General features: G+C 39.9%; 1 protein-coding gene across 3 annotated transcripts in view; it reads left to right on the top strand.

Moving 5' to 3' along the window:
- The window catches only part of Kiaa1958 (KIAA1958 ortholog), a 165,395-nt gene that overhangs the window by 148,599 nt on the left and 3,761 nt on the right, over nt 1–13,035 (top strand). For all 3 annotated transcript variants that reach the window (XM_008831135.3, XM_029562532.1, XM_029562531.1), the window contains one exon: nt 475–647. In XM_008831135.3, coding sequence (XP_008829357.1) covers nt 475–647 — 173 coding nt within the window. The remainder of the gene's footprint in view (nt 1–474; nt 648–13,035) is intronic.

Raw genomic sequence — 13,035 nt, forward strand, 5'->3', positions numbered from 1 at the left:
TACATATTACTTTGGGAAAAGATCTAAAACTGATGACAAGTATTCTGAAGCTGTATAACAAAGAAAAGCCCATTCTTTGTGCACTGAAAATACCTAATCTCTCTCTTTCCTGTAACCTCCCCTCCATCTTGTCCTTTTCTTTCCTTCCTCCCTTCCTAATTCTTCCTTATTTTTGCTACTGTTAATAGAAATAATTTTTAGTGAAAATTTTTAGAACTTTTTCAGCATTAATTTTCTCCTACTGGAGCGTCTGCATCAGTGTATCAGTTAGTACACCTGGCAAAATGATCGAAATGATACAAGGTTTCTATAGTGATTCCATTGTTTCCTACCTATCCCAATGCATATAAACAATAGAAATTTCACTTTTTAAAATATCTTAGGAGTTCTTTTATGTGACCTGATCCCAAGCTAAAATTCCCTAAAGGAGGGAATGGTAAATTATTTTAATGCTTCTGTTGTTTTTGTTTCTAGCTTATTCTACTAAGCTCAACAAATTTCCTGTATTTAATATTAACGATGACTTGAATGATCTATGTACCAGTGCGGTAAGCCCAAACACCACCAAAGCCACTCGATATGCCCTAAATGTGTGGCGCTACTGGTGCATGACCAACGGGCTCAAAGACCACACGGACATCACCAAGGTAAGGGCTTCCGAGTTTCCTAATTCTTTCAACTGACTTCACCGAGCTTCCAAGTGCCATACACTGTGCTGAGTATTGCAGGGAACGCAACACTTGCCTCTGCCTGGGAAACTTATTTATTTATTTTAGTATTTTTGAGACAATGTCTCTCTGTAGCCCCAGCTGGCCTAGAACTCACTTATGTAGACCAGACTGGCCTCTCTCACAGAGATCCACCTGCCTCTGCCTCCCAAGTGCTAGGATTAAAGGTATATGCCACCATGCCCAGCTGCCTGGGGAAGTGAAAGAACATAAAATACAAAGAAAATTGTCCACAGCACAAAGTAGAAATTGTTTTATGAATTTACAGATCAGAAATGCTCTGATGGATACATTAATTTCAGTTGATGAAACTAGAGACAACTTCTTTTCAAGCCACACTTTGAGGAAGAGTTGGAATGCAGTAGAGTTAGATGAGGCCAGGGATAGGGTGAGTGGAGTGAGGAGGAATACAATTTGGAAGGCAGAGTCACTTGCCTACAGTAGTGACTTCGTGAACAGCTAGGCTGAAGAACCAGATTTGATGACTCTTAAGTGAGTCTTACAAGGCTAAGAGTCTTGTAAACACTCGGAAATCTGTGAAGTTTCTTGGTTTCCCATTTGAAAAGGTAAGGCTTAATTTGAAAGAATTATTGCAGGATCTAATTATAAGAGCTGTAAGTTTCTAGGTTGGGGAAAAAAGGAATCTGTTAGTTTCTTGAACAGAAAGGAACATAATAAAAGTGGCATTTTAGAAAAACTAATTGGAAGTGGTGAGCAAAAATGTTATTTAGTATTCTTAGTTTCCAACCCTTTGTAAAATGAGCTCATAAGGTCTTGGAATTGAAATATTTGAGGTTTGTGAATGAAACATGAAGACTGAATGGAAAGATACTGTGTTTTGATTTGGATACACTGAGTCTGAGTCAGGGGTCCAGATGGATATTATCCAGGAGGCAGATGGGATTGTGAGATTTAAAAGGTGGTGGGAATGTTTTATGTGATATATGGAGGAAGCTGTACAGCAACAGTAGCCCAGAGGATAGATAGGCGGAAGGGTGAAAGTGTAGTGTTGTGACCAGTGAGATGGCTCATGGGTAAAGGAACTTGCCACCAAGCCTGGCTACCTGAGTTCAATCCCAGGAAGCTACATGGTAGAAAAAGAGAACAGACTCCTGCAAGTTGTCCTGTCTTTCACATGCACACTGACGTGTGCACACACTAAGTAAATAAATAATTTCTTTTTAAAAAAAGAAAGTGTAGTGTTGTAAAAAATGTATGTGAGCTAGGGCATATTTGAAGGCAGAATGTGATATGTTAAAAACATACACTGAAAATCTTAGAATACTAAAAAAATGCTGATAATTCTAATGTGGAAATAACGAATTATAAAGAGTATTCAAAAGAAGTCAAGAAAGAAAACAAGGGGCTGGAGAGATGGCTCAGTGGTTAAGAGTGCTTATTGCTCTTGCAGAGGATCCAGGTTCAGTCCCAGCACCCACATCAGGCAGCTCACAGCCACCTGTAACTTCAGGTCCAGGGGCTCTGACACCCTCTGGCCTCTGTGGGGACCTGCATGCACATAGTGCACATAAACTTGAGTGCACAGGCACACATATATACACATAAAAATAAACAAATCTTTATTTAAAAGAAATAAAACAAGGAGCGGGGGAGAAAGACCTGTTCAACAGAATACTGTAAACAGAATGAGCAGGAGGTACAGCTCAGTGGTAGCGCACTGGTCCTGTATGCACAAGGCCCTGATTTAAATCCAGGTGCCTTGATAATTATATCAGATGATGCTGTCTATTGAAAAACAATTGTCAAAGCAAAAGCAACAACCAACTATGTATAGTCCATATCTGACTTTAAATAGAAAGGCTGAGAAAAACTGAAAAGGTGACAGAAAGATACAGCATAGAAATGTTAGTCATCAGGAACATGGAGTAGCTGTTACTATAAAAAGTAGACATCACAGAAGGAATTTCAGCTGGAATGAGAAAGGTAATGTACCCTCCCATGTCCCCAAAGAAAACAAGTTTATCCTAACTACAAGGAGAGCAGCAGGCCTAGCAGTGCTTGGAGAGCCACCTGCCAACATGGACGTTTTGTAATGATAAATGTCTTGACTTGGGAGGTTGAAATTGTACAGCATGTTCTCCATCCACAACAGAATTCAATTATGTTAATTACAGATAGCTAACTAGAAATTTCCTGGTACTTAGCATTTAACACACGATTAAATGACCCACAGATCAAGAAGAAACCACAAAGGAAAATTTTTAAATATCTTGAACTAAATAAAATTAAATCACAACTTAGAATTTGTAGAATGTAGCAAAAACACTGTTTTGAGAAAATTATGCTAACTCTAAATGCTTATTTTATAAATGATATAAAATTGAAAAACTATGAAGTAAATATAATGTTGAAATAAGTTGACAAGCCGGTTTGATGAGCTGGGTGTGGTGGTACATAACTTTAATCCTAACACTCAGGAAGCAGAGGCAGGCAGATCTCTAAATTCCAGGCCAACATGGTCTACATAGTGAGTTCTAGGCCAGTTGGGGCTACAGGGAGACACTGTCTCAAAAAAACAAAAGAAGAAAAAAAAAAAGCAGGTTTGGGTTGGGGGTAGTAGCACACACTTGCAGTCTCAGCACTTTTGAGACAGAAGCAAAAGGATCACTGCAAGTTCAGGGTCAGCCTCTGCTACACAGTGGAGTCCTGTCTACTCAGGGCTACTTAAGGAAACCCTGTCTCAGAAAATAAAACAAAGAAATATGTTTAGGCTCAGATGAAAAATAGTAAGTTGTAACGAAGATGTTAAGATGTACAGCAGAGAGCAGAGTTGAGGAGATGGCTAACTAAGCCCAAACCTTTAATCCCAGCATGAAGGCGGCTGAGGCTGGGGGATTGCTGGTTCAAGGCCAGCCTGTACTATATAATGAGATCCTGTCTCAAAATTTAAAATGATTAAAAAAAAATTTTTTTTTATTTGTACCTGTATGCATGTTTTGCCTGCATGTATGTGGATGTTGGTGCTTGGATTCCCCTGGAACTGGAGTTGCAGAGGGTTGTTAGCCAGCACCTGGGTGCTGGGAACCCAACTCAGGTCTTCTGCAAAAGCATCAAGTGCTCTTTAACCACTGAGCCATATCGATGGTGCCCCTGCCCCCCTCCCCCATCTCAAAGTTTTTTTGTTTTTTGGGTTTTTTTTGGTCTTTTTGAGACAGGGTCTCCCTGTAGCTCCAGCTGCCTGGAACTCACTCTGTAGACCAGGCTGGCTTCAAACTTACAGAGGATCTGCCTGTCTCTGCCTCCCGAGTGCTGGGGTTAAAGGTGCGCGCCATGACTCCTGGCACAGTTTTTGGGTTTTTTTTTAACTTTTTTAAAAAAACTTTGAGAATTTCATTACATGCATATAAGGTGTTTTTTATCAAATCCACACCCACTCCCTCCCCTCCAACACCTCCCATATCACCCCATCACTTTTTCCATCTCAAAGTTTTTTTGTCTTTTTTTTTTGGTCTTTTTTGAAACAGGGTCTTCCTGTAGCCCCAGCTGTCCTGGAACTCACTATGTAGACCAGGCTGTCCTTGAACTCACAGAGATCCGCCTGCCTCTGCCTCCCACCCCCTGCCTCTGCCTCCCAAGTGCTGGGATTAAAGTCGTGTGCCACCACGCCTGGCAACCATCTCAAAGCTTTTAAAAAGGAAAAAGAAAAGAGATTACAGTGAGAGAATAGAGAAGAATCCAAAATGCTAAAGGCAGTAATAAAAGAGGCCATTGCTACCAGTCTTGCAAAAACAAAAAAAGATTCTGTGAACAATTGTGTGCCAAAAAGGTAACAAATAAAATGGACAAATTCCTAGAAAAAGTAAAAACAAAAACAAGAAAAACTGCCTTTGATAGCTTCCTATTGCCTATAGGATCAGTTCTAAGCAGTTTACCTTATATGCAGGTCTTGACCCCCATGTGCAAGACTGTTTGCAGAGACAGCTACAATTTCCTTCCCAAAGAAGGCACATACCCCTTCCTTGCCAACATGCCTTTGCTGCTTTTCCCATCAAGAGGTAGACTGTTTCCCATCCCTTGACTTAGAGCTGCCTGTGTGACTAATTTTGGGCAGCGGATTCAGAGAAATGTAAATTCCAAGCCTAGGTCTCAAGGGGTTCTACTTTGGTGTTTAGGTTTTACTGGTGTTTGTACATGGTGTTGCCATGAGAGGAGACCCAGCTAGACTTGGAAATGTGGGCAAGCTGTAACCCTAATATTCATATGGCTGCATCCACATGAGTACTCCAAGAGGGAGCAGGAGAGGAAATATTCAGGGAGCTTGACCCAGAATACTAAGCCATAAAATTGTGAGCAAAATAAGACAGCTTGGCTTTAAGCCATTAAGCTTTTCGGTGGTTTATTACGCAGTGGTAGGAAACTGTCACACACCCTTTTCTAGCCTGATCTTTTGTTGTCTTTGAACTGTTTTCCAGCCTTATTTACCGTTCCCAGAATCCACAAGACCCTTTCATACTTCTGAGTCTCCGGACTGCTTCCTTTGCCTAGAATGCTTTTTCTTCTAACCTCCTATATTTGGAAACTCTCTATTTAGTCCTACAGAATGAACTCAAATTCTATTCTAGCTTTTCCTGTCACCTGGGATCCTATGGCTCTTGCATTTTTATTACAGTGCTCTATAAGTTACTTTTCTGTTCGCTGTGACCACATGTCTAGTGGAAGGAAAGGCTTACTCTGGCTCACAGTTTCAGGGTCCAGTCATTCGCGGTGGGGAAGGAATGGCAGGCGGCAGGAGAGTGAGGCTGCTTGCTTACATCTTTCTTCCTCAGTTAATCCTCTCTAGAAACACCTTCACTACCCTCTAGCATTTCTTAATCCAATCAAGTTGAGGAAGTTGGCCATCACAGGTGCTTTCCATGTTGCAGCCCTCTTAACACTTTTCATGCCTGTTTCTCCACATGGACTGAAAGTTCCATGAAGGTAAAAACTACACCCCAGTCGTGACTGAGTCTTCAACACAAACATGAAGGCCCGAGTTACATAATGGCACTGATAAACGTGTTAAATCAGTGACTTAACCTGTGTCAGGAGTACTAGCTGACATGGGATATAGAACATTTTTATTGGTTTCCACAAAGTACCATGAGTCTCAAAATAAAATCACAGTAAGCAAGCAATCCCTGGAGAAATGTCTAGTGGCACAGTGTATATTGTTTGCACACAAGAAACAGTTCATTCTGGCCCTGTTCACTGCCTCCTTAGTTTTCTCAGACTGTTTTGCTTGGTGATTATTTCTCCAGGTTACCAAGGTCTTCAGTCTGTTATAAAGGCACTGCAAGAAGTCATTTGACTTCACCTACTCAGAGCCAATTTATTGTGTCAAGACGCACTGTGGGTTATAAACTTGGCTTCTTTCATGTAACAATGACCAAAGAGAAATAAGAACTTGAACAAACAACTACATTTCAGATTCACCAGCTGACAAGCCATAAGCACGAGCTATTATGTAGCCAGGCATGGTGACACACACCTGTAATCCCAACACTCTGAAGCAAAGACAGGAGGATCACAAGGTCCAAGCTAGCCTGAGCTATATAACAAGACCCTGTCTCAAAAAGGGAGGGAGAGAGGGAAGGAAGGGAAGGAGGGAGGGCTTTATCTCTCTTTAAAGACATTCCTAGACTAAACATATCCAACTCTGAGACCAAGAGAATGTGATTATGGAGTGTAGATACTTGATAGCTAGTTCCTTTTCACTAAGTGTTAGCTGATTCTGGCTTCTTTCTTAAGCAATGTCTAATCTGAGTGAGCCCTGAATCTCAGTGGCAGATTGAGATTCTTTTTCCTTACCCATTACTTCTTCATAACAGAGGATCTAGCTAAAAATATTAGTATGAATATTAAGTACAGTATATACTGAACAGTCAAGAGGTTTTACAGTTGAGATATAGATATTATACAAGTCTTGAAGGGTTTTTTAAATGAATTCTGCATGGAATAGATAGATTCCTGGAAATAGACAAGTCTTCATAGTGATTTCACAGTGTAGAAGGACTGAAAAGGGTAAGGCTAGGATGGGGTAGGGTGGAGAAATGGGGGGGGTTACGAGAATAGGTAGGATTTAAAATTATTATTACTGGGACTGGAGAGATGGCTCAGTGGTTAAAAGCACTGTCTCTTCTTGCAGAGGACCTGGATTTTGTTCCCAGCTCCTACATGGCAGCTATCAACCATCTGTACCTCTAGTTCCAGGGGATCCGACTCCCTCTTCTGTCCTCTGTAGACATTGTATGCATATGGTGCATTTACATACATGCAGGCAAAACACAGAAAATTTGCTGGGTGTGGTGGTGCACGCCTTTAGTCCCTGCACTCAGGAGTCAGAGGCAGGCAGATCTCTGTGAGTTCAAGGACAGCCTGTTGTACATAGTGAGTTCCAGGCCAGCTGGGGCTACAGGGAGACCCTGTCTCAAAATAAAATAAAAATAAATTCAACATCTTAAAAGTTATTATTACTAATGCAATAACTGATTTCATTATTTTTAAAAGCAAAAAACAAGCCAGGCATGGTGGCGCACACCTGTAGTCCCAGCACTTGGGAGGCAGAGGCAGGTGGATCTCTGTAAGTTAAAGGCCAGCCTGGTCTACATAATGAGTTCCAGTTCCAGAACAGCTGGGGCTACAGGGAGACCTTGTCTCAAAAAAACCAAAAAAAAAAAAAAAAAACTCAAAATAAATTTGAATTTTTAAATTGTGGTAAAATATACATAATGTAAATTGAACCCTTGAACTTATTAAGTATACAGTTCAGTGGAGTTTATTCAGTGGAGTTATTAATTCACAGTGTTCTACAACTGTCACTGCTATTCATCTCTAAAACTTTTCCGTCCTTCCAAGTAGAAATGCTGTACTCACTAAATAATACCCCCCTCCTTTCTTCTTTGCCTGACCCTGGTAGTTACAACCCTGCCTTCTGCCTCTATGAATTTGCCTAGTCTAGGTTTTTCACATTAGCAGAAGAAAACATACTTGTCCTTTATCTCTAACTTACTTGTCTTTTTGTGTCTGTATAAGTGGAGAACGTGAGCTTCATTTACATCGCATTTTCAAGATTTTTCCACATTGGCACCTGTATCAGCTTTTTGTCCCGTTGTGTGGGCTTGCCTCATTTTGTTTTTCCACTCGTCTACTGATAGACATTTGGCTTGTTCCCACACTTTGACCATTATGAAAAATGCTAATGCTACACTGAAAAAGTGATACACCCACATTTTTACATGGATACATGCTCAATTCTTTTGGGTGCAGGACTAGAGTAGAACTGTGTGGTGACAATATCTCCATACTTAGGTTTTGGGGAACTGACAGTGCTTCCAGAGCAATTGCATAATTTTACATTTCTGTCAGATATGTGAGCATTCTATTTTCTTTTCATCCTGACTAGCATTTGTTATTTGGGTGGTTTTTTTTTTTTTTGGTCTTTCTGAGACAGGGTCTCCCTGTAGCCCCAGCTGGCCTGGAACTCTCTATGTAGACCAGGCTGTCTTCAAACTTACAGAGCCCTACCTGCCTCTGCCTCCTGAGTGCTGGGGATTAAAGGGATGCGCCACCATGCCCCACTCTTTTTTTTTTTTTTTTTTTCCTTAATTTTAGCCATCCTGCTGAGAATGAAGTAGAATCTCATGTGGTTTTGATTTTCATTCCCTTGTGCCTAATGGGTCTGAGCTCCACCTCTCTCTTACTTTTTTTGTAGCCCAGGCTGTCTCAGAACTTTACAGGCTTGTACCACCAGTGTCCTGCTCATTTGTCTTTGGAGAAGGGTCTATTCAAATCATTTGCCCATTTTTTTAAATGGATTGTCTTTTTGCTATTGACTTATCATAGTTCTTAAAGTATTTTAAACACAAATTCCTTATGAGGCAAATGGTTCGTAAATATTTTCTCCCATTCAGGGGATTGTCCTTTTATTCTTTTTTTTTTTTTTTTTTTTTTTGGGGTTTTTTTTTTTTTTTGTATATGTGTAACTGCTTGTATGTATGTGTACCACATGCATGCCTGTTACCTGCAGAGGCCAAAAGAGGGTGTTGGATCCCTTGGAACTGGAGTTACAGGAGGTTGTAAGCCAGTATGTGGAGACTGGGAACCAAACCTGGGCCCTCTGAAAGAGCAGCAAGTGTTCTTAACCCCTGAGGCCATCTCTCTAGCCCCCGCCCCCTCGCCATGGCCTTTTTGAGACACAGTCTCCTTGTAGCCCCAGCTGGCCTGGAACGCAGAGAGATCGTCTGCCTCTGCCTTTCAAGTGCAGGGACTAAAGGCCTATGCCGCCATGCCCAGCTCTTGTGGCTTTTTTTTTTTTCTTTTTCTTTTTTAAGTTTTGGGGTTTTATATTTGTTTGTTGTGGTTGGTTGGAGGCAGGGTCTCATGTAGCCCAGACTGGCCTTAAACTCCTAAACATCCTGACTTCATCTCTGGAGTGCTGGGATTACAAATGTGGGCCACCCTACAAACCAGTTCCAAGGGAATCTGAAGCCCTCTTCTGATCTCCACGGCATTGTAGGACATGGGTGCACTCACATACATGCAGGCAATACACTCATACACATAAAATAAAAATAATAAAAATATTGAAAACAAAACAAATGTGGGCTGCCATACCCAGCAAAAGTTTTTAGTTATAATGAATTCCAATTTGTCTATTTTTTTCTTGGATTACTTGTTTTTAGTGTCATAGTTAAGAAATCATCTTCTAATCTAAGGTCATGAAGATGGATTATCAATATGTTTGCTTCTAAGAATTTTTTTTTTTTTTTGTCTTTTTGAAACAAGGTCTCCCTGTAGTCCCAGTTGACCTGAACTCACTATGTAGACCAGGCTGGCCTTGAACTCACAAAGATCCATCTGCCTCTGCCTCCCAAGTGCTGGGACTAAAGGCGTGTGCCACCACACCCAGCCACTTCTAAGAATTTAATAGCTTTACTCTTACATTTAGGTTCTTGGTCCATCTTAAGTCAATTTGTATATACGCTATTGGAGGTAGGCATCCAACTTCAGTCTTCTGCATAAGCTATCCAGCTGTCCCAGCACCATTCATTGGAAAGATTCTCTTTCCATAGAGATATTTTTGCCCTCTTGTTGAAATTAGTTAACCATAAGTATGAGGCTTCAGTTCTGAATTCCCAGTAGCACCAGTCTTGATTTCTCTAGCTTTGTTCTGTTTTGAAAATAAGAAAGGTAAGTTTCCCAACTTCTTCTTCTAGAAGACTATTCTGAGTCACTTACATTCCATTTGAGTTTTAGGGTCGGCTTCTTATGCATTAACAAAAAACAGCAGAGATTTTGATAGGGATTTTGTTAAATCTAGAAGATAATTTGGGGGCTCAGTGCCATTTTAACAATATTAAATCTTCCAATCCACGAACACTGGTGGTTTTGTTTTGTTTGTTGTTTTAGCAGAAAGATAAAAAACAATGGCCGGGCGTGGTGGCGCACGCCTTTAATCCCAGCACTTAGGAGGCAGAGGCTCTGTGAGTTAAAGGCCAGCCTGGTCTACATAGTGAGTTCCAGGACAGCTGGGGCTACAGGGAGACCCTGTCTCAAAAAGACCAAAAAAAAAAAAAAAAAAAAAAAGATAAAAAAGTAAGCTGTCCCTACTCGGGAGATGGGTATATGATGCAGGCCTGTGGTCCCTGCACTCTGGTAGAGGCAGGAGGATTATAAAATTGAGGCTAGCATGGATTACATAAGGAGACCCTGTCTCAAAAACAAACAAAAAAATGTTCTGCTCAGCACCACTTCTGTAAGAACTGATTTTTTCGTAATACCACATGGTCATGGCCAGAGCCATCACATCCTGTATGATGGACCACTGTGTAGTGAGTTTAGGTTAGGGGTGAGCAAAGCAGAGCTCTTCAGGATTTTTTTCCTACTGAAAATGAAAGTTGATTTTCTACTATGCCTGTGCTTGCAGCTCTATGAAGAAAGCCAGTCTGTATAGAGAAAGGCAGGGATGGGGGGGAAGAGAGAGAGAGAGAGAGAGAGAGAGAGAGAGAGAGAGAGAGCGCTAATGGCCTTGGAGTCTATTTTTCTGTATCCCTCTTTGTCTAGGCTTGTTCAGGTTTGATTTTTCTTCTACAACCAAAAGAACCCCAGCTAATTGTTTAAACTTCATTTTGCTGATGTATAAGTAAAGTTATTCTTATATTTTGCATACAACCACCCTAATCTGTTGAACTTTCTTAACTATCAGAAAATGACATTTTGTCCTTTTATTTTCCTCCTTATATACACGTGTATGTGTGTGATTTCTTTTTTATTCTTTTATCTTTCCTGCCCCTGACCTTGTAAGAAAGATTCTAATGTTATTAGTGTATAATTTTTGTAGTTCTTGTCTACAAAATACTTTTTTTTTTTTGTCTTTTTTGAGACCGGATCTCCCTGTAGCCCCAACTGGCCTGGAACTTGCTATGTAGACCAGGGTGGCCTTGAACTCACAGAGATCCACCTGCCTCTGCCTCCCGAGTGCTGGGATTAAAGGTGTGTGCCACCCTCCTGGCTACAAAATACTTTTAATTATAGTAAGAGGGTGTTTATTTTCTTCCAGTCTCAGTTTAATTTGAATTTTAAAAGCTTTGACATGGATATCACATTTAAAAAAAAATTTTTCAATATGTCAAATTGTATTTTTCTAACATGTAAATATGTATTGTGTGTAAATATTTATTAGCATTATATCACCCTTATACTACAGAAATTCTATTTGTAATATAGTGTGACTGTACTGTCATCTTGACTGTGATTTGATAATTCAAGTAGCCTGTGTTTCACAAGGTACCATGTTGCCTGGAACTTGTACATATCACAGCACATACATTCTTTCTCTCTCTATTTCTCTCTCTCTCTCTGCCTCTTTCTTTCTTGAAAATTTCTAATTATTATGTGTATACACATGTGCATGAATGTGGAGGTCAGAGGACAACTTTTGGGAGTCAGTTCTCACCTTTCACCTTTTTCCTGAGGCAGAATCTTGTTTCTGTTGCTGGAGACAGAAGTCCATCCAGTCCTGCTGTCACCTCACATCTCAGTGTAAGAGTGCTGGCATTATACATACTTGCTATCACATCTGTCTGTCTGTCTGTTTGCTTTACATAGGTTCTGGAAATTGAACCCAGAACGTCAGGCTTGCACAACAAGCACCTTTACCTGCTGAGCCATCTTCTCCCCAGCCCAGTCATTGCTCTCTTGACATGATGCTGAAAAGTTGCCTGTATTTGGGTTAACATTCTTATAGTTCGGCTTCTGGTATACTATAGATCAGATGTAGATTAGAAAAAAATATGTAGGTTAGAAAAAAATGAGCCTTTCTTTTTCCCATATTCTGAAACTGTTTGCAAAAGAATTGATAGAATTGATAGGTCAGCAGTCAAACACTTACCCAGCATGTAGGAGGCCTTCAGTTCAACTCCCAGCACTGTCAGAAAACAATAAAAGCAAAAGCTGAATCAATTCCACAAAGCGATCTCTTTGAGGAGCAGTGTTCATCTCTTGACTATCACCTATTTTCTCTTGTTTGGAGCTCCAAACAAGATAAGATAGTTTACCTTTTATTAAACTAAATTGGTAATTTGTATTCTGCTAAAAATAATCATTCAGGGGCCAGAAAGATGTCTCAGTGGGTAAATGCAGCTGATGCCAAGCCTGATGACCTGAGGTTGATCCCTGAGACCCACATGGTAGAAGGAGAGAGCTGACACCTGCAAGTTGTCCTCTGACCTCCACACAAGGGCGGTGGCAGATGCACCCACTCCACATACACACATAAAATAAATAAATTCAAATGTAATTTTAAAATAATCTTCAGATTATGTAGATTTTCAAATTAATGTGGATAAAACGTGATACTCTTGCATGTTCTTTACTTCCGTTTTAAGCGTTTCTTATCCCCAGTATTGTTTACATGTACATTCCCTTGCCTCTTTTTTCTTCTCAGACCTGATGAAAGTTTATCAGTTTTAGAGGGTTTTTTACAAAGGCTATGTGTTTTCTATCTATCCCAATTTTTACCTTTCTTACTTCATTAATTTAGATTTTTGTATTTATTGACTTTACTATTTTTAAATTTTGTTTCCTTTTTCTAGCTTTTTGGGGTATATAATCAGTTTGTTTCCTGAAAATAAAGTTTTCTAGAAAATTATTCTAGTATATGATTTTATTGGAGTATATTTAACAATATATAGCTTTACATATAATTTTAGTTTGATTTTTTTTAAATCAAATACTACATGCATGCATGCATGCATGCATGCATGCATTTATTTATTTATTTATTTATTTATTTATTTATTTATTTATT

Source organism: Nannospalax galili, unplaced genomic scaffold (assembly GCF_000622305.1).
Source record: "Nannospalax galili isolate Female #2095 unplaced genomic scaffold, S.galili_v1.0 scaffold1255, whole genome shotgun sequence".
In the NCBI taxonomy this organism is placed as follows: Eukaryota; Metazoa; Chordata; class Mammalia; order Rodentia; family Spalacidae; genus Nannospalax; species Nannospalax galili.